The sequence below is a fragment of the Podarcis gaigeae genome, assembly GCF_964106915.1.
Source record: "Podarcis gaigeae genome assembly, chromosome: 17".
NCBI classification, from domain to species: Eukaryota; Metazoa; Chordata; class Lepidosauria; order Squamata; family Lacertidae; genus Podarcis; species Podarcis gaigeae.
The window spans coordinates 32,770,829-32,797,781 of record NC_139694.1 but is presented as its reverse complement, the minus strand read 5'-3'; the positions used below and the strand labels follow the sequence as shown (position 1 = coordinate 32,797,781).

The 26,953-nt window shown below is 46.7% G+C and overlaps 2 protein-coding genes across 2 annotated transcripts in view; one reads left to right on the top strand and one right to left on the bottom strand.

Moving 5' to 3' along the window:
* LOC310834806 (tetratricopeptide repeat protein 39A-like) overlaps positions 1–26,953 on the top strand; it is a 501,953-nt gene that overhangs the window by 464,585 nt on the left and 10,415 nt on the right. The window contains exon 16 of the mRNA XM_083719180.1: positions 5,299–5,473. The gene's annotated coding sequence lies outside the window, so the exon portion shown is untranslated. The remainder of the gene's footprint in view (positions 1–5,298; positions 5,474–26,953) is intronic.
* Positions 652–16,973, bottom strand: LYL1 (LYL1 basic helix-loop-helix family member). Its single transcript, XM_083719751.1, has 4 exons — positions 16,420–16,973; positions 3,894–4,339; positions 2,054–2,145; positions 652–1,859 (listed from the first exon to the last, which is right to left on the bottom strand). The coding sequence occupies exons 2-4, from the start codon at positions 4,337–4,339 to the stop codon at positions 1,513–1,515; spliced, it is 885 nt and encodes a 294-aa protein (XP_083575877.1). The 5' UTR covers positions 16,420–16,973; the 3' UTR covers positions 652–1,512.

Here is a 26,953-nt window from a genome sequence, read left to right as displayed (position 1 = left end):
CCTTCCTTCTTTCGCTCGCTCCCTCCCCCATCCAGAAGGTGGCTCCTCCTCCTCCTCCTCCTCCTCCTCTTCTTCTTCTTCACCACCAACCTCTTTTACGCAATAAAAACCAGCAGCCTAGGAGGACCTTCCACCCTCCTGGATCTGCCACTGGCACATTTGGTTTTGGCAGGAGGCCCAGAAAGTGTTGGGCAGGTTTGGACACTGACTCAGCACAAACCGCCCTTCCATTTCCAGGAAGGGGAGCAGTTCCTGAAGCCGTGGGGCTCCCATCAACAGCCCAACCACCGCAAGCTAGGCACTGGCCCACCAGCAGTGACACAGCAGTTGCTGTGGCAACGCCCATCTGTCCCAACACACCCACCCAAAGCCCCTCAAACCCCAGACTTGGGCAATTCCTCTTACAGCCCACTGAGGCTAAAATTATGGCTGTGAGCTGAAGAAAGAAGCATCAATAGGCCTGGTTCTCTCCGACGGTGAGGTGTATCACGTGCGGACGGCAGGTAACGCAGTAACAAGTGTGTTGAACCCCTGCCCACAATCCAGAGGGTGGCAGGCAGTGAAGTTTTACTCCAAGTTAAATTTTGTTGAATTATACCCAGCATGAGCTAGTAAGGGTCAAATCAGACGTGACATATCAGATGCATGTAATAGTCTTCCAGCTTTTTTGCTTTTTTTAATGAAAAGCCACAAGGGGCTGCAGCCATGAGCAGACGATTGGTGGGGAGAGAGGGACTGTCTAACCCATTCTCTTCTGCCCATTTATTTACTCAATACCTCCCCCCTTGCCACTTTCCCTCCATCTCTTGTTGGCTTTTACAGAGAGAGTTGAGCCTGTGCCCTGTGATTAAGGGTTTTCCCAACGGAAAGGCGGAGCCTATGAGCTGAAGGCTGCCCCTCCCCCCCCCCGGTTCCAACGCCAAGAGCAACCCCTTAACCCTGATTTTGTTCCCGTTCCTTTGTCCGGGCTCAAATTTCAATTTAAAGACCCTGCACAAAATAGATACTTGGGCTTGAGGATTTGGAAGTGGTGCACATTGAGCAGAGGTAAAACACAGAAGAACGTCCCCCTCGCCCACCCAGGGGCCCCACTTCACTGGAGATGGGGGCAGGAGAGTTATGTCTCATACAAACCAGGCTCCCTGCTGCTTCCCCACCCCACCCCTTCTCATGGGTCATTCTGGAAACAAGCCAAGCTGGATACATGAACATAAAAAGCCCTGCTCCTAGTTCCTCCTTGGAAAGAAGTCCCTGCTTTTTATGCCACCAGGTGGGCATGGCGGGATGTCCTGCTCAAAGGGGACTGTTTCATGGACCCTGAAATCTAAGCATTCATCCTTAGAAGGTCATAGCAGCCTCCACATCACAAGTCCTTCATCCAGTGCCCAGAAGGGAGATTCGGTCCAGGTGCTTCAATGCTGCTTCAGTCTACACATGTGGCTGTGTGGCACTGTTTGAGTGTGTGGAGGGAGAGACGCAACGGCCGCATACATTTGGGCAGAGAGCTCTTCATCACCGCGGCTCTCCTGCCCCCAGCACAGTCACTGGCTCCACGGTCCCTTGCTCCATTTTTATGGGTGCTGTTTGTGGCGAGGGAGTCCTCGGGGTGCCATTGATAGGCGCTTCTGATTCAGGAGGCTCCCCGCCAGCTGACCTGGCCTGGTCGCTCAGCAACTTGACCAGGAAGTTGATATATCGCATGGCCAGGCGAAGGATTTCGTTCTTGCTCAACTTCTTGTCGGGCGGGTGGGTAGGGATGAGCTTCCGCAGCTCAGCGAAGGCGCCGTTGACGTTCTGCTGCCGCCAGCGCTCCCTGCTGTTGGTGAAGACCCGGCGTGCCACCTTCTGGGGCTGATGACCTGGGCAAATAAGCAGAGAAGGGTAAGTGGATGGGTAAAATGCATCAACTTGGGGGCACATATCTCTTCCGCTGAGCATGCCAGCCTTCCTGAGAAAGACACTTCAGCCTCAGTCCCCAATCCTGTAAAATGGGTGGTTCTTCCTACGCTCTCTCATCCATCCTGCATGGAAGGTTTACCCCACAGCCACTCACCCTCCGTGATGTCCTGTTCATAATGGCTCGGCCTCCGCTTGAGGCGGTTGTTGGGGAAGAGGCCAAAAGTCCCAGAGCTGCCAATGTAGATGCTAAAGGGAGAAGAGAAGAGGTCAGGATGGTTCTTCCACAGGCAGCCTTGTTTTAAACATACAGTCGTACCTTGCATCCAAAACGCCTTGGGAGTCGAACGGTTTGGCTCCCGAACGCCGCAAAGTGTTCTGGTTTACAAATGTTCTTTGGAACCCGAATGTCCGACGGGGCTTCCGATTGGCTGCAGGAGCCATGCTTTGGTTTCCAAATGTTTAGGAAGTTGAACGGACTTCCAGAACAGATTCTGTCGACTTCCAAGGTACGACTGTATGTCTTACTCACTGGTCATTGGCATTTTTTTAGATCACCCTTCCTTTTCCCCTAACAACCAGGGTGCAACTTTCTTGCAGTGGCTTTGCCTGAGCTTAGGTAGCCACTAGATGTTATTTTCTGCAAATAAGAGGGCCCAAAAGGCAAATGCTTAGAGGCTTAGGCATGTCTCCTGCTGTGCATGAGATAAATATCAGACAGATTAACAATTCACTTCTGGTACAATGGTATACATGTCCACTGGATGCTTTGAGGAGCCCAGCGTGCTGGTGCCACATGCGATATCACACATGCACGATGCCACTGCCCTTAATGTTGGCACAACTCAGTGCCTCTGATACTCTCTAAAAAACTGAAATATACCCACTGGTCCAAAAAGTTTGACAACCCCTGGTCTAGGCTGGGACTGATTAGGGAAGGGCAAATATGCCAATTTCGGTTTCTGTCCATTTATAATTTTTGCAGTCTTCAGTTCGCTACCTTTCCACATCAGCTTGCAATTTTACAAACCCTAATAATAATAATATTAATACCATACTGTCATTTTTCCCCCAAATTCCAACCGTGAAAAGATAAATTCGTAACTTTACAAAAATTGGCTTTTACAATATCACTGCTGAAACAGGCATACGGTAAAACGGAACAAAAAATATTTTATTGCCAATTTGCGAGCTTGAGACTGTTGTGCAATTAATTCTAATGTCATTCATCGCTTTCCCCATATTTGACAGTGCAGTATTGATTTTTTTATTTGCATGTATGGTGCTACAAACAGGTGCTACAAACACTTGTGGGTCCTCTCTAGTACCCATAGGATTTTCTTCTACATTTGCCATTTACGGATGTGAGTGCCTGCGGAATTTTAAGGGAGCGGCTTATATCGAGTATTGTCTTTCTCTCTCTCTCCCCCCCCCCCCCCCGAATTTTAAAGGTACGGCTTATATTCGGCCCAAGACGGTAATAATAATTTCTCTCAAAAATTCGTCAGCACTTTGGTGTGAATTTCTTGTAACATGTACATTTTCCTAGGCAATTTCGCCCAATATAATGCATTTTCATACGTTATTCTTACAAAATGATATGTGCTGGAGAATTTTGCATTGCAAAATTTAAGAGCAGTAACGAATTCTGAAGGGCGGCTACGTTTCAGTGCGCTTCCAGAAAGCGCAAATCAAGTAGTTTCGCCTTTTAATGTGAACAGAATCAAACTTCAACCCCATTCCATAGCTGTCAACCTTCCCTTTTTTGTGGGAAATTCCCTTATTCCAGCGCCGTTTCCCGCTGCTTCCCGCTGCTATCCCGGATTGTTAGATATCCCGTAGACTGTCCCCAGGACAGGTGAGGCTGCTGATCCCTTATTTTCAAATCTGAAAGTTGACAGCTATGCCTCATTCCAATTGCTGGCTTATTTCCATTGCTGGGTTTTCTTCCCACCCTCCCCACCCAGCATACCTGATTATTTCCACTCAGGACTTACCTGTTGAGAAAGGGCTGGTACTGAGGCTGGTATTGTGGGGCCAAAAGGGGGCTCCTCACTCCGGCTAGATTTGCCATAGGGGGAGGAGGAGGGCCAGCCGGAAGAGCTGAGAGCTGTAAGAGGCTGGGAATGGGGTGCAGGGCAGTGAGCTGAGTGGTGGGGACCTCGACGTGGGTGGGGGGCTTGCTGCTGTAGCTCAGGCTGATGACCGGGACGTTGTGAGGTAATGGGGCCGGGGGAGGCTCAGGAGGAGAAGGGCTCCCCTTGGCTGGAGGGGAGGAAGAGGTGGGGCTTGTGGGCGATGGGGTGGCCTCAACCTCATCCCCCCCAGTAGCTGGGGAGGGGATATCAATTGGGGAGACTGGTGGCTGCGGGTTTTGCTGTTCTGGGGCAACCGGCGGCTGAGGGGTCTCCAGCTTCTCCATCATTTTTTCTTCGCTTCTCATCTGTGGGGAGAAGAGAAAGAGAGTGAGGAAGACCGCATCAAATCACACCAACCAACCAACTACTCCCACAAGTCATGAAATGTGGGCATCGCAGAAGCCGGTGGTGGGTCACCTAAACTAAGCCGCTTAACAAACCCAATTGAATTTTGGAGATGAGGCAAACCAGATTATTTGCGATCCTAGTTGCCTGGTTTTCAGAAATTTAGTCACAAACGCCATCATGAGGGATGCCAGTTCTTTTGGCAAAGACTAGTTTGTTAGCAGGAGGAGAAATGTATTTATGTAAATGTTGTTAGCATATTCTCCTGGTTTTCAGACTTTTAGTTTTCAGTGTTTAATATTTGGGTTTTAGGCACTAATGGAGCATTAACATTTACTTCTAGAAATGTGTTTCAGATGGAGGGAGCATAATGCGTTCTCAAGTTTCAACCAAAACAGTTCCCACTCCCCAAATGAGAAGCTATAACCACTCTTCTTCGAGACGTCCCATAATCTTTACGAGTCCACTTTTGTAAAGGGAAGAAGAGAACTTTGTTAATCCTGATTAGAGGGCAGGGGACCTGGGTGACTTGTCTCAGCTACAACAAAACTGGACCTTTCTCACTCGCCTTGTCACACAGTGAAAGGGGATAGCTGCAAAATTTCAGCTTGGCAAGTCACCAGATTGCAACGGGATGCTGATTTGGTACAGCATTACCAGAATCACCATCGGTTAAAGAACAGCTCTGTTTACGAACTATTTGGTTTACGAACTCCACAAAACTGGAAGTAGTGTCCCGGTTTGCAAACTCTACCTCAGTCCAAGAATGGAAGCTGAATGGTGGAAGGGCACTGGCAGCGGGAGGCCTCACTAGGGAAAGCGTGGCTCGGTTTAAGAACAGTTTCGGTTTAAGAACAGACTTCCAGAATGGGTTAAGTTCCTAACCCGAGGTACGACTGTATATGATATAAGTCTCAAGTACAGTGGTACCTCAGGTTACATACGCTTCAGGTTACAGACTCCGCTAACCCAGAAATATTACCTCGGGTTAAGAACTTTGCTTCAGAATGAGAACAGAAATCGTGCTCTGTTGGCACGGCAGCAGCAGGAGGCCCCATTAGCTAAAGTGGTCTTCAGGTTAAGAACAGTTTCAGGTTAAGAACGGACCTCCGGAACAAATTAAGTACTTAACCCGAGGTACCACTGTATACATATTCCAGGTTCTAGATAGGAGAAGCAAAAACCTGTGGTGAGCTGTGACAGGGATTGACATCAGACTTTTCTCAAACTACCCAACGAATTAGTGGGTGGGTGGGGGGGAAGGCTGAAAAAGCAAAATAATTTACTACAGAATAGATCCAAGTAAGAAAGTGACAGAACACTACTTCCCACCTAGAGTTACCAGCTAAAACCACTCCGATGTTTCATCAATGAACTTCAGCTCATCTTGGGCAATGATGCTTCTGCCACACAGGCCTTGGGTGGTAACCTTGTCTGTCCTTACAAATAAACCATTAATCTAAACCCACTGCTTTTTTTCCATACAGACCATTTGAAAATAACTGAGGGCCTTGGCAGACCACTTAATGCTGGTTCTGCTTATTGTACTAGAGCACTGAACTAAGTCAGGAGTGCTCTGATGGTGTTTCCTGCTTGGCAGGGGGTTGGACTCGATGGCCCTTGTGGTCTCTTCCAACTCTATGATTCTGTGATTCTATGATTCTAGATGCTTCATGATTTTTGCACTCTTCCCTGCACAGCGCACAAGGGAGGAGAGGGAGGATCATTCGTCCTGGCCAGCTGAAATACTTTTGCAGAGGAAGATTCGTCATAGTGGGATGTCAAATTCCACCCATTGCATTTAATGTCTTGGCATTTAAATTAAAACTGTAATACAGTGTTACCTTGGGTTAAGAACTTAATTCGTTCTGGAGGTCTGTTCTGAACCTGAAACTGTTCTTAACTTTAGTTAATGGGGCCTCCTGCTGCCACTGCGCGATTTCTGTTCTCATCCTGAAGCAAAGTTCTTAACCCGAGGTACTATTTCTGGATCAGCAGAGTCTGTAACCCGGGGTACCACTGTACACTAAAATGCAATAAATAAAAGCAGCAATAAAAACACAGTTAAAACTCAATGAATGTTTTATTTATGTGATGGATTTGTCATCTCACATAGGGATGTGGGTAGCACTGTGGTCTAAACCACTGAGACTCTTGGGCTTGCTGATCATAAGGTTGGCAGTTCAAATCCGTGCACCGGGGTGAGCGCCCATTGCTCTATCCCAGTTCCTGCCAACCTAGCAGTTAAAAGCACACCAATGCAAGTAGATAAATAGGTACCACGGGGGCGGGAAGGTAAATGGTGTTTCTGTACGCTCTGGCACTTGTCACGGTGTCCCATTGTGCCAGAAGCGGTTTAGTCATGCTGGCCACATGCAGGGGCATAGCTAGGGGGTGGTGAAGTGGGGCCCAGCCAGGGGCGCAGGCAAGGAGGCGCACGCAATACTGTTTAAAAAATGTCCATTAATATGTCTATAAATAAAAATATTGATTATTTCCTCATAAGAAAAGGTTTTAAATCGAGGGTGGATTGAATGGGAGGGGGGGTTGGGAGGAGAGGCGGAAAGAAGAGCTAGGGGGCGCAATCTGGACAGTTCTGTCAGGGGTGCAAGCTACAGCTCTGGCCACATGACCCGGAAAACTATCTGTAGACAAACACCGGCTCCCTCAGCCTGAAGCAAGATGAGCACCACACCCCATAGTCGCCTTTGACTGGACTTAACCATCGGGCGTCCCTTACATCTTGCATCTTCAACCATCAATCCACGAAAATGCCATGAGCCACCCAAATGACGCTCACAGGGCATTGCTAATCCATGCAGTGCCGGATTTGGAAGGATGCAGGAGATTCCCCCACAAAAGGCACTGAGCTGTGGGGGCACAAAATGGAGAAGATCCATAATGGAGAAGTTCCATTTGGGGGCACCAAATGTTTGCCTCACACAAGGTGCTATATTATCAAAGATTTCCAAAGTCCGCCCCTGAGTCCATGGACCACAGTATGGGAACTAAACCTGATCTAAAACATCTGCCTCACTACCACTTGCAGGCCACACAACAGACTCAAACATAGAGACCGGATCCCGCCATAAATCCAGAGGCCAACTCTGACGATATGTCTACACAGGCATTACTATTACAAGATCTAATAATAGGAATCATTCAATTTATCACCTCACAGCAGTGTATATCTGCATGCTATCCAATACAAACTTGCAGTGCCTGAAGAAGAGCTGCAAGCATATAGATAGAGGGGATTTGGTTGATATTTTGATTTTTAATTTAAAAAAAAATAAAGTACCTTACCAAAGTTTTCTGAGCAAGCTTAGCAATAACAGAGTAAGAGGAAAGGGACTCTTGTGGATCAGTAACTGGTTAAGAAACAGGAAGCAGGAAAACATGCGTTTTCCCAGTGGAGACAGGTAGAAAGTGGAGTCTCTCAATAATCTGTATTGAAACTTCTGGTTTTAAACTTGTCCATAAATGAGTTAGGAGCGATCAGTGAGGTAGCCAATTTTCCTGATAATACCCAATTGTCCCAAAAGAGATTGTGAAGAGCTCCAAAAGGACCTCTCCAAATGGGTGGTTAAAATGGCAAATGCAATTCATTGTAGACGTGTGTCCGCACAAAAGAATAAAATCTTAATTTCACATATGCACTCATGGGGTCAGAACTGGCAGTGACGGACCAGGAACAAGACCTTGAGGTCAGCTGCAAAAAAGGCAAAATCCACACTAGGGGACTTTAGGAAACCAATTGAAAATGAAACTGCCTTTCTCATAATGCCATTCATTACAGTCGTACTTGGAAGTCAAACAGAATCTGTTTCAGAAGTCCGTTTGACTTCCTAAACATTCGGAAACCAAACCGCGGCTTCTGATTGGCTGCAGGAAGCTCCAATAGCCAGTTGGAAGACGTGGAAGCTCCATCGGACATTCGTTGCAAAGAAAGTTCGCAAACCAGAACACTCACTTCCGGGTTTGTGGCGTGCGGGAGCCAAAACGTCTGAGTACCAAGGTATTCGGGATCCAAGGTACGACTGTATAGGAATCTATGGTACAATCACATTTGGGTAACATTGCAGCCAGTGCTCAGATGAACAGTCCTGTGATCTCATCCACTCCAGCATTTCTCTGATGAAAATAGGGATGTCCCATTCCATAGTGAACATGTTACTATTTATACCCCACGCATCTTCCCATTCTTGTGCCACTTTGAGCTGCTTCCAACATATATACCCTCCAACATTTATCCAATGAAAATAGGGACATCCTAAGCAAAAGCGCTGTGGTGCTGTGGGTTAAACCACAGAGCCTAGGACTTGCCGATCAGAAGGTCTGCGGTTTGAATCCCTGCGACGGGGTGAGCTCCCGTTGCTTGGTCCCAGCTCCTGCCAACCTAGCAGTTCGAAAGCACGTCAAAGTGCAAGTAGATAAATAGGTACCGCTCCGGCAGGAAGGTAAATGGCGTTTCCGTGTGCTGCTCTGGTTTCTCCAGAAGCGGCTTCGTCATGCTGGCCACATGACCCAGAAGCTGTACGCCGGCTCCCTGGGCCAATAAAGCGAGATGAGTGCCGCAACCCCAGAGTCGGACACGACTGGACCTAATGGTCAGGGATCCCTTTACCTTTAAGGAAAAGCAAGACATTTCAGGATCAAATTGGAAACCAGGATGGCTTCTCTAAATTAGGGATGTCCCTGGAAAATAGGGACACTTGGAGGGCCTGTGATCTGGGGGGGGGGCAGCAAAAGCTGCTGGATCTTGCTGTTCACTATGGCTGTGGTTCTCTGAGGGCTTTTATCACAGGTGTCTACGAAAATCTGATGTGTGGGGAATCCCCAGCTGTCACGGAGAGATGGTGTGGTTCGATTGAGGTAGACGTTCTCAGCAGATAATCGTAAATGCGGTCATGCTGTGAGCCACAGGCAGTGGGTGGGAGGTTCGCCACAGCCTTGTGTGAGTTTCTTTAATGTTCTGTATTGGGGGAGGGGGCTATTCCTGTGCTTCCATGCTCAGCCAAGAAGCAAGGGGAGCAGGTCTGGGTTTCTGGAAAACAGTTTTCTCCCCAATGCATTTATATATTTAAGGCAGGCATGGGCAAACTCGGCCCTCCAGATGTTTTGGGACTACAACTCCCATCATCCCTGACCACTGGTCCTGTTAGCTAGGGATGATGGGAGTTGTAGTCCCCAAACATCTGGAGGGCCGAGTTTGCCTGTGCCTGATTTAAGGCCCCTGAACCTCAGTCAGGCAATGGCTGGCTGGCCTGGGTCAGTTCAACAAGCCAGTGAAAAAGATCAAGCTACAAAAATGGTGACATGAATTACGAACATATTTTTTTTCATATTGCTCACCTGCTTGCTTGCTGAATGGGGGTGCAGAGTGTTGTGTTTTCCCTCTGCTTAGGAATAAATCAGAATTCCAAGACTCTCACAAGTTTGTCAGAAACCCTGCTGGTTAATTTATTGGGGGGGGGGGCAAGGGTGCAAGTCTGCCTGGGAATGAGAGCCTGTCTACTGAAAGAACTTAACTCATCCCTGCTCCCATTCCCTCTGCCTCTCATTCTTGTAATGTGCACTTAGGGATTCCCTCCAGTTCCCCAAGAAAGACATTTGACCATGTTTGGCTGGCCATCTTTTAGCTGCAGTTCCTGCATTGAAGGGGTCAGTGACGTAGCGTGGGATGCCAGCACCCAGGGCAAGGAAAATATTGCACCTCCTAAGGCAAGTATTGTGCCCACAAACCAGCACCTCCAGGCAGCTCTGCCGCTGCTGCCAGACAGAGTTGTAGTGTAGCAGCGGGACATGTGTGTGCACCTCCTTTGGCCAGGGCACCACCACTGCCATGGCCACGAGTCTCGCCGTGTGGCTGGGGGAATGCAAGGGCCCGTCCTCTCCCAGCACCTGCTCAGTGTGCTGCTCAGGTGAGGTTGGTGGGTGGGAGGGATGGGGAGCGCTTCCGGTTGGGGCAGCAACTGCAGAGATGTGCCCAGAAATATTTTTGCACCCGGGGCAATCACTCCAGCAGTCTCCCCCCACGTTACGTCACTGCAGGGGGCTGAAATAGATGACTCACTATTTGCAGTTTTGCTCTGCCTCCAGACCATTCATGGAATTCCCATTCTTGTGCAATAGCTGCAGAGGTTGAGGGAACTGTCCTGGGACAATAATGCAAGTACGGGAACACTCCTAGTCTACTTTAATTCCTGAAAATCTTGACCTTAATTATTTATTTTTAAAGTATATTTGTCCATAGCCCCTTGCGATTGTTAAGAAGGAGAAGAACTGAACTTGGACCTAAACTCAGAACTGGATCAGAGAGTCTTCCCCCTGCCCTCCTGCTCACTGAAATCGAAACTCAGCCTGAAGGCTATTCCCTTTTTCCCTAGATATTATTTTTAAAAATTCCAAAAATAAAATACAATTGGTCAAACATTTTCCATGAAAATTATTCCTGAAGGGATAATAGTATTGTGAACAGGCCACTCAGCTATTGCAACTAGGTTGATATCAATGCGTTTACACACAGAGAGACACACCCCTAGGATTTTTCCTTGAAAGGTTAAATTGAGATGGAGCGGGGGAATATGAGCTGATATTTCAATGCCAAGGATGCTGTGTGGATGCTGCAAATGAATTCAGTGGCGCAGCGTGGGTTGTCAGCACCCGGGGCAAGGCAAGTAATTTGCGCCCCCTAACCCTAACCTAACCCTAACCCCCAGATGTTGCGCCCGGTGCGGCCGGCCCCCCCTGCACCCCCCACTCTACGCCACTGAATGAATTGCATGTGTGATGAGCACCTGTCGGCAACAAACGTCCCCCTGGAAGCACCCAGAATCAGGAACCGAACCCCTAAACAGAAAAACACAGTAGCTGGTTCAGAATAAGCGATTCAGTCATCAATAGGGGAGGGGGTGTCTCTGGATGTTGGTAAGAAACTGCCTCTCTCCCCCAACCCTTGAGAGAGCATGCAAAAAAATAAAAATAAAGGCTCTGTCCAGGAAACCGTTAGAAAAGGGAGGGTCCAGAGAAGTTGTCTTAGCACTGATAATCCTCCTGCCTGCCTCCTACACTTATCTTGCTCTCCAGCATTAGGAGATTCTCCCCAGTTCAGGCTATGCATGGGGGTAGCAAAACCACTTGCTTGCACCCGTCGGCTGCACTACGAGGCACATGTGAAATGTGAGGCAGAGCCTGCCGTTCACTGCGGAAAGGGGGCACGTGGCTAGTCTCTCCTGGGGCTTGTCTTCCGGGAACTGCTTTCCCCCAGAGATGCAGCTCCCATTTCAAATCGGAAAGGTCTGCATGGTTTGAATGACAGCCTTGAATTACTGCTCTAAGAGATGAGGGGTGCTTGGCCACAGCAAGCCCACAAATGCCACAGCCCTGCCTGGACTCGCTTATCAATGAAGCTCAACACAGAATAAAAAGGAGAACACACCAGAGACCCTGGGCAGATAAGACCTGGTATCTCTGGAAACTTACTGGTGAGGCATGGAAGTGAAAACAAGGCACCCATTAGCCTGCTCTTCTGTAGCAGAGGTCTACTCTCCCTGTCGCTGAATGTGATGTTTTCAGTGGCTGCTAATAATGGCAGAGAGGGCAACCCACATTTCTGCCTAGCTGTGTTCAAATGAGTGGTATCGCCATATCTTGCGGTTCCATAAGTCTGATACACATTGTGCGTGAAAAAGGACTATCCTTCCATCAGTTCTGAACCCTCTGCCCATCAACGTCACCAGCAGGGTCAAGGCTATTTTGGAGCTGAGGGGAAGAATGAAACAGTGTCTCTCCACCCCACCCACCACCTCACATACCAGACTGTCAGTGTCATCTTAAAGGTAAAGGTAAAGGGACCCCTGACCATTAGGTCCAGTCGTGTCCGACTCTGGGGTTGCGGCGCTCATCTCGCTTTCTTGGCCCAGGGAGCCGGCGTACAGCTTCTGGATCATGTGGCCAGCATGACTAAGCCGCTTCTGGTGAACCAGAGCAGCGCACAGAAATGCCATTTACCTGCCCACCAGAGGAGTACCTATTTATCTACTTGCACTTTGGAACTTCTAGGTTGGCAGGAGCAGGGACCGAGCAACAGGAGCTCACCCTGTCGCGGGGATATGAAACACCAACCTTCTGATCAGCAAGTCCTAGGCTCTGTGGTTTAACCCACAGTGCCACCCACGTCCCAAGTGTAATCTTACTTCAGCACAAATGATGGGACACCATCTTAAGAACATAAGAGGAGCCTGCAGGATCAGGCCAATGGCCCATCTAGTCCAGCATCCTGTTCTCACAGTGGCCAACCAGATGCCTGTGGGAATCTTCCACCAGACCTACAAGCAATTTTTAAAAATTTATTTTTATGGAATTGATATAGTGCCGTACACCTGGAGGTCTCATGGCAGCAGGGGAGCAGGAAAGGGCAGGGCATTTGACAACTCATAAAACTCTGCCCTCAACGTCTTTGCTTTTGCTCCCCCTGGCTCCAAACATGTGCTGCCTGTAGCATCCAATTCACTTTGTTGAATGACAGGGCCGGCTCCGCTGACCCTCTGTCTTCTGTTATGAAAGAGGAAGAGACGTTCTCTCAAGCTCTGCCTACCAGCGAGGACAGGAAGCAACGGAATGCTGCTGAAATGCTCGTTCTAGCTGCTAATGGCCAAATATGCCAGATAAGAGTTGTGGAAGTTGTAGAATCATAGAATTGTGTGGTTGGAAGGGATCTCCAATCTATAGGTAGATCGGAACCAAAACAGAGAGTTTGAAATATGCTGGTGTACCTGCACAAGAAGTAAGCCCATTTTGTAACGCTTTGACTCCCTGCTTGTGAAGACCAACTGCAAATGCATAGTCAGAATTTGCCCTGTGCGCTGAGAGGAGGAATTCTTCTCTAAGGGCCCAAATGACTACTTGACTCTCTGTTATGTTTTCCCGCCTCACAGAATCTCCCTCATGTCGCCCTTTCGGCTAGAAACAATGCACAGTGGTCAAAATTCTGCAGAGAGCCAAGTCCAAATTTAAACATGCAAATATGAGCCGGATGGTGCACAACTGTGAATAAGGAAATTTGCAAATGCTTTGATTGATAATAGTAATTGACTTGGGAACAGGTTTCTTTTATTATTATTATTATTATTATTATTATTATTATTATTATTATTATTATCCCTTTTCTGAATAGATTATGAAACTGCTCTGATTACAAAGTGAATTCCTGCTCAGGAAAATGCCATCATATTCAGGGCTTTAAAAACATATCCGTCCACAAGGCCCGGCTCCCCTCAGATGCCTGGCTCACTTGGACTCCCAATACAAAATGTTGGATTAAGAATCATGACTGAGATGGGATGCGATGATATTTTGCAACGCAGGTAACTGAGCTAAGGGAGATAAAATGGCAACAATGCTTATTCTGAGTGGCTGCCACAGTCCTTTGTTTGAGTGTCAGGCGATAAAAATGTTTGAGAAATAGAGGAAATGGTTTTGCAAATGTCATCAGGAGGGTTTGGCGTCCCAATCAGCAACATCTGAGGCCTTCTCAAAGCCATTCTTATGCATGCGCACAGACAAAAATTACGAGCTACTTTCAACTCGTACGCACCAGACTTTTAAAACACAGGCTGCTTAAAAAACCGAAAAACAAACCACAGTTCTGTGATTTACAAGTCGGGGACGAAGACTGTCACATGTTTTCATTTTGCCTTCAATATTTTCCTCTAAAACTGGAGGACAGCACAAGAAAGAAGGGCAACAAAGTATACGGTGTCTAAAATTGAGAAGCAGAGCTCATTGAACACCCACAGGTTCAGGGCATTTATTCAGCTTTTTATTCCCTCCCCCCATTGAAGGAAAAAATCCACTTTAAATGAGTATACTGTATACTGTACTGGTTAAACCTAATACAGCCAATCCATGACTTACTTTAATCAATTGTTTCTTCGTTTGCCCCAAATTAGTTACATTGACTTTCAATGAAACAGAAACTAACTTAAATCCAAATATTTCAGGTTAACAGGATTCTGGATTATTGCTTTATCCTAAAAATGTTATATTACCACGCTAAGTTCCTGCCTTCGGTTTTCTTATCACATGCATTGGCATAGTCATACATCTTATAAATAAATACACCGTGGCCACTAAACAGCACAGACTTAGGAGGACTTAAAACCAATTTAAATTGGTGTCTTTAAAGGGTACAAAACCCTACGAGGGACTGTGGCCCCAATGTTTGTCACAAGTACCGTAATTAAAAGATAGATACTATATGTTGTTTTTGTACATGATATTATGTGGATGTGTATAATTTTTTAATAATGAATGTATATATACATAATAAATATTATTATAGCTCTCGACTGCTGCAGCAGGGTTTTGCTTTTGGTTGGTAGTTATATTTAAATGTATTTTAACAGAGGTTAGAAACTGCCCTAGGACTACTGATGTAATGAAGGGGAGAATATATATACTTATATTGTATATATAATTATAAGTAAATTATATTTTTCCTGAAGAGAGAGGAATGTTTGTAAAGATAAAGCTCGCTGACTCTTTGCATCGTTTCCAGGATCAATGCATTTAACAGCATTTGGGGTGTGTGTGTGGAAAGCACAAAATATTTGTCATGCATGTGGCAGTTCAGTATGGGACCATTTCACATGCAGTGGGAAATACATGCATTGGGAGCCAAGACCACCTGCACGTGTGCTCACCGTGAGACAGACACGTGTGCAATTGTCACACACAACACTCTAAACACAATTTTCACACAAGCACAATTTTCCTACATGGAAGTGTTTGCCGTTGAGGAAGTGTGTAATGTCTGAAGAGGCTCTTACTGCAACAACTGTTAATTCAGGGGAGAATATGCATCTCTTATTTTTAAAATGCTGATGCCATTACAGTGTTGTATAATATCAAGAAAAATAAAAATTTTAAAAAAATCTGTGCATGTCATTAACAATATATCACACACTTTTCTTTTCTTTTTACATAGATGACTATTTTACATGTTTACAGAGATGACTGTACGGCATGTGAGTTCATCTTCTGTATGAGGAGGAGCAGGGAATTGTAGATAAAAAAGTGCCGTGTCAATCTGGTAGAAAACACGAATGAGCCACAGCATTGAACTTGGTCTTTGAAACGTGAAGCAAGAAGTCATAATCGCTCAGTTTTGTTACAAATTGCACTCCAGTAGGAAACCATGTGGGTGATGAGGCACGATAAGAGATGCGATTGCCGAGCAAACGAATGATATCACAGCAGCTTAAATAACAACAGCGATAATTTCCAAGATAAGCACAGAGATCACAGGAATCTTTGAAATTCAAATGGGAGTGCAGGTGGAAGTTTCAAACCTATTGATTAGTGGTGATTATTTAACTGTAATTGCCATATAGAAAAATGAAGGAGGACCCTGTGACAGATCAGTGCTGCTCGACGGATGCCACTCCAGTTACTATACAGAACTGGATTTGGATTTCAATGCAAAATCTATTTGGCTTGTAAACGTATTTTCGGATTGCTGTGAAAATTCCATTCTGCAGTTATGTTTTCTGGGCCTTACAGATGCCATTTCTTTTCTTAAATTAGATTTTAGCAGTGGGATCAGCAGTCAGGCAGTAAGGGGGGGGGAGAGAGAGAGAGAGAGATGAAGAATTCATCAGGAACAAAAAGTTCCCCACACAAAAAGGGCAATTGGAGGGAGAATAGTCTTAAGATTAATTATGCTCCTAGACGTCCTAATTCTGGACTGATGATACAGTAAAAAAATTACCATAAAAACATACAAGCTATTCAGTCTAAGAGAAAAAAATACGGAGCTGTGTACCACAAGAGTAAGAATGGGTTTTTGTTTAACAACAACAACAAATTGCAAGAAAAGGAACCACCGATCCTTTCTGGGCAAACTATGAATCAAAAGACCTTAACAACCGTCTTTGCTAAAATAAAATCATTGAAACTCAGTCCCCTCTGCCTTTTCTTTCCAAGGGAGATGCCAACCATCCTTTTCCCGCCACTCCCCAAAAGCCCCTTTCCTCACCTGCCAGATGTCACCGGGCCAAAGCCATCTTTCCTCTTCCAAAGGTCAACCAAGGCGGTCATTTTTAATCCCCTGTGGCAGAAGGGCTGGCAGGAGGGCCGCGAAACCCCGTCCGATGGCCGGAGGATCCTGAGGTGAAATGGGGTGTCACCTGATTGCTGGCTGTAAAGAGGCCTGGGTGGCAAGGTGCGGGGGCATGTAGAAGCCGTGGCACAGGGGTCCCCTCAAAGACGAAACAGGAGGTGCCAGGCTCTGATTCTAGAGCCTTGGAAGAAGGTGAGCGGCCCGCGTTGTCCAGGCACTCTACCCCCGAAGCCGGCCACATGGCTGCTGCAGGCTACCATGCTCGGGGGCCATGATTCGCGGCCGCTTCCTCTCTCCTCCTCGGCTTCCCTCCGCCAGAGCGTGCGTATAATTATTATTGTTATTTGCTGCTGGGTTGGGGACTTCAAATCAATTAGGCTCCCGCTTTTCCTGCCACCTCGTTCCTTACAAATTCCCCCTGCGGCCACCTCTCTTTATTGACAGGCGCTATTTGGCCACTGGAAGGAGCTGCTTTGATGAAGGAGCCTGGGCCAAGCCCCCTCCCCACTCCCTCCCTCTCCCCTCCCCTGCATGAGAGAGATTTCCTGCCCTCTTTGGACGGGGGATGTTCTGCAGTTCGGAGATAAGCCGCACAGGAGCTGCCTGCACAGGGCTGATAAGGAAACTCCCGAGTCAGACCCAGCCTAAGCAAAGGGACTTGGAAAGCAAACAAGAGGAAGCCCAGTGTCTACACACTGGAATAACATAGACCAGTGAACACATAATAGAGGTGGCTTAGGAGAGCTCGCAGCACTTTCATTAGCGACTAGAAACATGGATTGGATGTGAGCTCAGGAGAGCCTTGCCCAGGGAGGGAAGGAAGGAGGTTATTCCCCGCCTCTCCATCAGCCAGTCGGCCAGCCAGCCTACTTTTGGGGTTCCTGGCCGGCACAGGGCCCATGTGCCTTCTGTTGGGCATCACGCTCAGTTGGTCAGCAGCCGGCATTTCATACAACCGTTGGATGGCATGGGAACCAGGCTGTCAGTCACTGGCCTCGGGATCCACGGTCAGTAAAGGCGCCTGCAATTCCTGCAAAGGAAGGATGTTTGCAGGCACTCATGCAAAGCCATCGGCCTCGCGTGCACCCATTCTGTGCAAGCCTGGGCATACCTGGATATCACAATTGTTGCCATGGAATTTCAGCCTTGGAGCACTTGTAAGGAAAGACCCAGACAACGAACAGAAATGCACACCTCTGGGCTATGCTTGGGATTTTAAAGGAAGTGTTTCCATTTGGTTTATTTGATTTTGATTTATTGTATTTCGACGCCGCTTTTCATTCAAGTGAATCTCAAAGTGGCTTACAAACCGATAAATAACCATAACATAATAGCACATCGCGAATACAGCATATATCATATAAAATAATTAACAAATTATCAATTAAAAAAAACTTAACGAAACAGCAACTAAAAAATAGGTTAAACCTCACAATTATGGCAAGTCATGCGATTAACAAATCAATGCAGCATTTAGAATCTATAAAACAATATTAAAAATATTAACAAAATAGCAATTAAAAGATAAAGATAAGCAGTAAGTTCGTGCGCACAATCTCTACACCCCCATGACTCATAACCTTTCACTCTGTTCAGTTCATTAAAATACACACATGCACATAATGCCTATTGTTAAGCCAGCTCAGCCAGATGCTGCACTGGCTGTGGTCCTCAAGTAGTGGGCCATGGTGGAGATGGTGGGGCTCTCAGGCCTATCACCAGTTGTCAGGGAACTGCCATCGGAGCCAGAGGCAGAGGGAAGGCTCCAGAGGGATGCCGGAGAGGGTCCCAGTAGGGAGAGAGGCAGCCCATCTGCTGGGGAAGGAAATCAGCGTAGCACCAGTGGAGAAGGGGGGCAGAAGGGGGAATCGGAGAGGGGGCTCCAGGACTCCTCGCCGGAGACCAGCGGGGAGAGCACGGGTCCTCCGCTGCCCACACCCTCTCTGCGCAGAAGACGTCCGCGCAGGGAGAGTAGGAGGAGACTTGGTGTCAAAGAACTTCTTTGCTGGAAGAAGTTCAAGAAACGCCCACTGACGGATTCTGCCAGTGATTGAGACAGCCACGGGTGAGTGGCTGTCCAGACAGAAAGGGTTCACTCAGGTTGCCCAGCCAGGTGTGGCGATGATTTACGCACGAGCAACCCCTAGAACCATTACACCAGTGGTAAGGTGGATGCTGACTCTGGGTAGCCTGCCTCAGCACTGTTGAGGAGGAACTTATCCACACCGCTTTCAATAATCTGGAGGTCTATTCCCACTTGAGGAAGTCCAAGACCAGCCTGTCCCTCTGGAGCAGCGAGTGGCAACTGCACTTGGTGTAGAGGCCGACCAGGAGGTTCAGCAGTGGCCCTGTGGCCTGTCCACCAGGAGCTGCTCAAGCCTGTCAGGCCTCACCCTAAGCCAGATGGAGAGAGGCAGGGCAAAGCCCTCAGGCCCTCAGCGGGTCAGTATTCCCTGGGCAGCTGCAACAGCAGCAGTCCATTGGGAAATGTTCTTTGCAAATCTTGGACAGGATAGAAAACGAAAGAAAATGCATACTCTAGCTAATCTAGAGTCCAATTCATTTTTTATTTTATTTTATTAAGTTTGCTTGACAACATTACATTGTTATATATGGTATTATGAAAAAAGAAAAAGAATACAAATCAAAGACAGTTCTATACAATACAATTCACCATACATTCTTTCGTATGTACGTAAGCCTTTCTGCCACCCCCAATGTGTTTACCTTTTCTGTTTTCCAATTGCGTACATGGCTGTTACTTTATACTAATTATGTAATCTTAAATTTTATTACTACTTATGAAACCTTTTGCTTTAGTTTTATCTATCACATATACAGAAATCATTCAAACGCTGTCATAGACGCCACACCGTTATTGTATTTCATTAAATATTTCTTAAACATATCTGTCAGAGCTGCCCCAAGGTCCCAGCTCACAGAGGACCAACGCCAGATCGTCGTTATATACAAAAGTCTTTATTGAAGTTCAGTTTCCATTTCAAAGCCGTAGCGCGCAGCTCTACGTCTTAAACCCTAGACCGCCGAAGCTCCGTCTGAATCTCCTCCCCTCTGACACCAGTTTAAGATTCTAGCCCTGCTCCACCTCTTCCTCCGCTCTCTCCTCCTCTGGGTCCTCCTGTCCGCTGAGGCATTCCCCTTTCTGGACTCTTCTGACGCTGAGTCTCCTGACTCCTCCCCCTGCCTCCGGCGGGCTTTAGGACCTGGTTCCCAATCCTCGTTCTCTGCTGTCCCGCGCACCTGTACATTTGAACTTGGCTCTCGCGCCAACCCAGTGACCTTCCTCCTGACCGTTACACTGCTTCTATCACTGCTTCCCTCTTCCAGGATGCTGGCTGGACCTGACCTCCCCTCCGTTGCCTGACTCTCCGATGGAGGCGTGGTCAGCCCTGACTCATCTTCTCTCCCTGCTGGGGGATACGCTGGCCCCGATACCTGGGACTCTTCCCCCCCACTATGCTCTGGTGGGGAAGCTGGTCCTGATCTCCAACTGCTGCTCTGGGAGTCCCCGCTGGCCCCTTGCTTCTGGAATGTCCCCCTTGGGACCCCCCTTGCCCTGGCCACCGGCGCCCCCTTCTGTGAATCTTCCGATTCGCTGGAGAGGCTCATGGAATCTCTCGGGCCACTGTCATCTTCTCCTACGCTGCCCTCAGATTCCTCCCCTTCGCTCTCCATTTCCTGTGCTTCTGCTCCTGAGCCCCTGACAATATCCCATTTTTGAATAAAGTTTTGATTTATATTGCCTCATAATCCAGTTCATAAGTGATGGTTCCCACCTGTATTGGAAGTGTGGGGATGGGGTCAGGTGAAGTGGGGGTGCGATTTGCCGCTGAGCCAAGGTCTCACAGAAGTGCCATTCATATGGGTGTGCACCACCAACTTTATACAGTGGTACCTCGGGTTACATACGGTTCAGGTTACAGACTCTGCTAACCCAGAAATAGTACCTCGGGTTAAGAACTTTGCTTCAGGTTGAGAACAGAAATTGTGCTCTGGCAGTGCAGTGGCAGCAGGAGGCCCCATTAGCTAAAGTGGTGCTTCAGGTTAAGAACAGTTTCAGGTTAAGTACAGGCCTCCGGAACGAATTAAGTACTTAACCCGAGGTACCAGTGTACATTACTTAGCCACATCAAAGTGCTGGTTCACACAACGTCCCTGAGATCATCTGATAAAGGGCAGCATAAAAATCATCTTCATAAATGAAGCCAAGGACCAGCAGCAAGCCTGCCCAGCTGCCAAACTCCTACAGCATTTGTGGGAACTGGGGTTGCCTCAGCTTTCCATTCAGATTACAAAGATGGACAATGTTTGTGTCATTTGTGGGAGAAACCTTAGAAAGATCACGCGGGACATGCAAGTGGAATCTAAAGCCAGCCCAAGAAACTTTGCTCGTGCATAACTCTTCTAACATTACAGAGGTGCACCATCTTCTGCTATTTTCTAGCTTCTGTACTGAATACTTTAAAAAACTATCATGCCCCCCCAAATAATAATCTATCCGTAGGTGAGGCCCTGGCCCTAGAATGTACCATGTGCCTCGCTTCGTCATCATGTCTGTGCAAGGAGTCAAATCTGGGGAGCAGCAAACCACATTGGTCATATTTTCAAAGGAACAAACTCAGCCCGAGAATTTCACAGGACTGGGCTGCCATCTTCTGGGTATGCAACTCCAGCCCTTCCCCAAAGCTTAGTTTACAGCACACACCACAAGTGGCCAGGTGTTGTTACTCATTCCACAGAGGCCTTTCCCGAGGTGGCACACTATGAGTGCAATGCTATCATCTCTTTCTAGCTCTCAAAATTCAATATTTCACGGTAGGAGCCATGCAATTCTCCTCCACCAGTGTGTCAATTGTGGTGGAGAATAGCATGGAATATGGCTGGGTGACTGTCTGTTGTAGGCACCTTATTGGGAGACAGTTTTAGGAAAAAGTGAGACCTGACTCTTAGGAGGCTGCCAGTGTGAATTTTGCACAACAGTCAAGCTGAACTAGGCATTGATTTAATTCCAGTGTCAGAAGTTTAGATGAGCATCTCGGTCAATTTTGGCTTCTCTCGGTTTCTCATTTCTCAAATTTTAAGTTCAATTCACCAAATTTCCATATCGCCACAGTTCTAATATAGGCGCATGCATCTGTGTCTATTGTTATTTGAGAACTGCATTGCAAAATTCAGAGATGCACAAATTTAAAAAGGATGTCCCCGTCTCAAGTTTGCATATTGTTTCAGCAAGAACAAATCAGGTAGTTTCACGTTAAAATGCAAACTGAATCAATTTTTTCTCTCCATCCCAAAGCAAGATGGAGCTATGGCCCAGCAAGAATAACTCAACGACAGTGCAAACTTAGGCTTGCCAGGATCAATTAGAGCTTAAACCCCGGAGTTTCCTGGTCTGCACCTTCCCTTGAATGATGAGATACTTGAGATTGCAGTAGAGGAAGAAGAGGCAATATTATCTTGCTAGGTCTGAAGAGCTCCAGCCCTTGGGCAGCCCATTGCCTTCTTCTGACCTGGAAGGCTAGAAATGCTTCCAGGTCAGGAAAAGATCTTTGTTGGGATTGTAGACCATTTTTTGCATTGTTTGTGGCTTTTTATTTTTATTTTAAAGCAAGCCATAGAAGGACCCTCTATAATTCGCACTGGGGCAGAGGCACACAGAATACTTTGCCTTCTGGGCCTGATTCCTTGATCTAAATCCACTCCTCATCTGCAGCTGCTTTTTGACCTTACTGGTGGTGGTGAAACACCAGTTGTACCTGTCTTCACGCCCCCCCCCCCAGCAAAGCAAAGGGCAACAGGGAAGGATTTCAATCAGGAAAATGGAGAGGGTGTTAGATGCTTTCTTTCCCAGCATTCCTCATCAGATTTTTTTTAAAAAAATGATTTTTATTTTAAATTGATTTAGGAAATTTTTAAAAAGAAAAAGAAAACCAGAGAAAGGAAAGTGGGGTGGGAAGCATGAAGAAAATCAGAAGAAACCTGTCAGCTTATATGGACAATACAATAAGCATCAATACAATAAACAAGGCAGCCCTGTTTAGGGAAGTTTTTAATGTTTGATGTTTTATCGTGTTTTTAATATTCTGTTGGGAGCTGCCCATAGTGGCTGGGGAAACCCAGTCAGATGGGCGGGGTATAAATAATATATTACTACAGTCATAAAGGACCCCTGACCGTTAGGTCCAGTCATGGCCGACTCTGGGGTTGCGGCGCTCATCTCGCTTTATTGGCCGAGGGAGCCAGCATATAGCTTCCGGGTCATGTGGCCAGCATGACTAAGCCACTTCTGGTGAACCAGAGCAGCGCACGGAAACACTGTTTACCTTCCCGCCGGAGCGATACCTATTTATCTACTTGCACTTTGGCGTGCTTTCGAACTGCTAGGTGTGCAGGAGCAGGGACTGAGCAACGGGAGCTCACCCTGTCGCAGGGATTCGAACCGCCGACCTTCTGATTGGCAAGTCCTAGGCTCTGTGGTTTAGACCACAGCGCCACCCGCATCCCTACTACAGTCATACCTCAGGTTAAATATGCTTCAGGTTGAGCGTTTTCAGGTTACACTCCGTGGCGACCCGGAAGTAATGGAATGTGTTACTTCCGGGTTTTGCCGCTCGTGCATGCGCAGATGCTCAAAATTACGTCACGCGCATGCGCGGAGGCAGCGAAACACGGCGCGCAGACGCATGTTATGTTCCACTCAGGATGTGAACGGGGCTCCGGAATGGATCCCAGTCGCATCCAGAGGTACCACTGTACTATTACTCTTAGTACTACTACACTTATCTCAATTCACACATTCAGGTCAATATATGCCATCCAAATTTCTGAAAAGTGTTAAGGGCCTTTGCCCAGGGCGAGGGCAGTGTGGACGCTCTGCCTCACAGATGGTGGTGGGTCTGTCTGCACCCGCAACCCCCCCCCCCCCATGAATAACTCTGCCTTCCCTATTGCTTGACAGATTAGTGCCAGGCAGGCTGTCCCTGTGCCAACAGCAGTGCTACTGCTGAGACAAATGGCAGCCACGCAGGCAGGTGAGCGGGTATGATTTAAATTAGGGGCAAAGTGGTAGGGGCAAAGTGTTGCCTTCCTCTCCTCCAGCCCCAACCCCCTGCCCCCATCTCCCTGGGTGCTGATTAGCAAAGAAAAAGCAGTTAAACACCATGGAAAGTCACATACCAGTGATTGTGATGATAAGACAATGGGTTAAGATCGGAGTTATGATATTTGGAAAAAACTAGAGGGAAAAAGTAGGAACAATAATAATAATAAAATCCTCCGGATCAGCCGTGAGATGTCCCCCTAATTATTATTTTTTAAATTTGGAATGTATAATTGGCTTTATTATTTGTATTATGATGCGGCAAGATTTGATATGTTGTCAATTGGAATGTTATTAATGAACAATTAATAAAAAATATTTTTAGAAAAAGCAAATGTGCGCTTTCTCCTTGTAGGCTTAATGTAAGTTGCAGTTTAGCCACACATCAGACGTTGGAAGAACCAGGCTGTGGAGATCAAAAGAATGACCAGGGGACTGATTGTTTGTGAGCGAGGGCAAGGAAGTTCTCAGAGACGTGTGCTCTTTAGACCCTCCTAGCCTGCCGTGTCCTTTTATGAAGGGAAGGAGGCGAGAGCCGTAAAACAACAGAAGCAGCAGTCAACACAAAGCAGCAGCAAATCTGTCAGCGCACATACATACAATCACCTTAGCAGCTTTTGAGAACAGTTGAGAAATACACACAAGTTGCACTGCACCACTTGGATATGAGTGCACAACCTGTAAGCACAAGCGGAGCTGCCAGTCCTTCCGATGACTGGTTCCTGTGCAAAGACGATTTGGGAGGAATGTTTCCTAGAAATCTTGGATTCCAATTCCATGAGAAATGGGAGCATGTGGAATGGAGAGTCACAAGGCAAGGACTACATGATGAGCCTGCCTGCCAATATCTGGCTGATGGCACTTCTTACCTTTTTATGTTTTCAAAGCAGGGGTCAGCAAACTCTCAGACCTTGGGGGGGGGGGCGGACTATTTTTTTGGGGGGGGGATGAACGGATTGCTATGCCCTACAAATAACCCAAAGATGCATTTTAAATAAAAGGACACATTCTACTCATGTAAAAACATGCTGATTCCTGGACCGTCTGCGGGCCGGATTGAGAAGGCGATTGGGCCGGATCCAGCCCCCGGGTCTTAGATTGCCTACTCCTGGTCTACAACAGAAATTTGAGAGTGCGGATAATAATGTGTGCTGATTGCCTTGTTCTAGCCTCTCTGGGCCATTTTTTTGAAATGGCAAATAATATAATTCCTGAAACCATTGTCCCAGACCTCCCCTATTCATACACAAAATACGCTCTTTTGACTGGATTTGAAGGACTTGTAATTGAAAAGAATAACCCAGAGATGTATTTTAAATAAAAGCACACATTCTACTCTTGTAAAAACACCGGGCAAGCCCCACAAATAACCCAGAGATGCATTTTAAATCAAAAGACACATTCTACTCATGTAAAAACATGCTGATTCCCAGACCATCCACGGGCCGGATTTAGAAGGCGATTGAGCCAGATCCAGCCCCCGGGCCTTAGGTTTCCTGTCCATGTTTTAAAAGAAGAGGGCAAGGTCTCTCCCGCCATGCTCCTAAATCGGGTATCTTCTATTTTGCCACAATGATCTTCCAGTAGTATATTTTCTGTGGCTGTTGCTGGAACGGGCAGGGCAGGCAGAGAAGCCTCTTGCTTATTGCTCTTATACCAGGGAACTCTCACAAATAACTCATCCAAACTTAAGCATAAGAATGTGCTACTCCAATCATGGGAACAGTGCAACAATAATTCAGATCAGAGAGGTGCCAGGATCAAAAGACAAATAAAAATTACTTCCTTACAATTGTACTCATGTATTCTCAGAAACAATTCCTACTGCATTCAGTGGCACTTAACTCCCATCCCAGGTAAGTGCGTTTAGGATGCAACATTGCGATATGCAATCCCTGCTCTCACATGATGGCTGGATTTATTTATTTATTTATTGCGGGGGGGAGCTTTAATACTTATATCAATACTAGCGGGAAGTACCTGCTGCTGTCTGGGAATTTCAGAAACCAAAAATAATTGATTTTTAAATCAATTCTTTGTAATTTGTGAGTTTGGATCCATGGCGTAAATCAACGGTGTAATTTGTGAGTTTGGATCCATCATGCCAAAAACCAAGTAAAGTACAGTGGTACCTCAGGTTAAGAACTTAATTCATTCTGGAGGTCCATTCTTAGCCTGAAATTGTTCTTAACCTGAAGCACCACTTCAGCTAATGGGGCCTCCCACTGCCACTGCGCCACCGCCACGTGGTTTTTGTTCCCATCCTGAAGCAAAGTTCTTAACCTGAGGTACTATTTCTGGGTTAGTGGAGTCTGTAACCTGAAGCGTCTGTAACCTGAAGCATCAGTAACCCGAGGTACCACTGTAATGTTTAGGTTCAAAATGGTCCCAGCATCCAAATGCCAGCAAAGACTGCCACCTCCATCTTGGAACCCTCGTGCCAAGTTTGGCAACGATATCTTAAGAGGTGGCTGAACCTATGCAAAAAAACTGGGCAAAGTCATGCCAAAATGGCATTTTGCTCCGCCATCTTGAATCAAAATGGTGCCCAGCATCTAAACACCAACATAGACCATTCTGCACACCACAGAAACCCTTGCGCTGAGTTTGGCGATCATATCTCAACAGGCAAGCAAACCTATGCCCAAAAGGGGGGCCAAGTCACACCCAAGTGATAATTCAGTCCCACATCTTCATTAAAAATATGTCTGGCATCCAAAAAGTGAGGAATAAACCCTCAGCAACCTTCACGCCAAGTTTAGCAATTATCTCTTGGGAGGCAGCTGAACCTATGCCAAAAAACAGGTGAAATCACACTAAAATGACATTTTCGTTTTCCATCTTGATTCAAAATGTCAGTCAGCATCCAAACATTGGGAAAGATCGTGACCCTCACATTGGGAACCCTTGTGCCGAATCTGGCAACAATATCTCAAGAGGCAGCTACAGAGAAAAAGCAAACTTTCCCCCCAAATATATAGTACTGTAGATTAAAAGCAAACATGCCTGTACCTTTCCTGTAGTCTGTGCACAAGTTCACATTCTTACTTTTTTCCACAGCAAACTCATCACACTAACTATGAAATCACTGTATTTCTCTCTCTCTCTTTGGCTTATGTTCTTAACAATTTGCACAGGGTTTCTTCCTCTTCAGAAAACTTAGATGTCCTTTTTTTCCACAGAGCTTTCAGCCAACAGATTAGAAAACACAGCCGTACTTCTGCAGTAAAAGACAGGATAAGCAACACATTCGCATGGGGCAGAACTGAATTTCACACACTTGAAATATGCTTCAGTCTCTGAAATCTGGGCGTGTGCCTCTTGCCATGG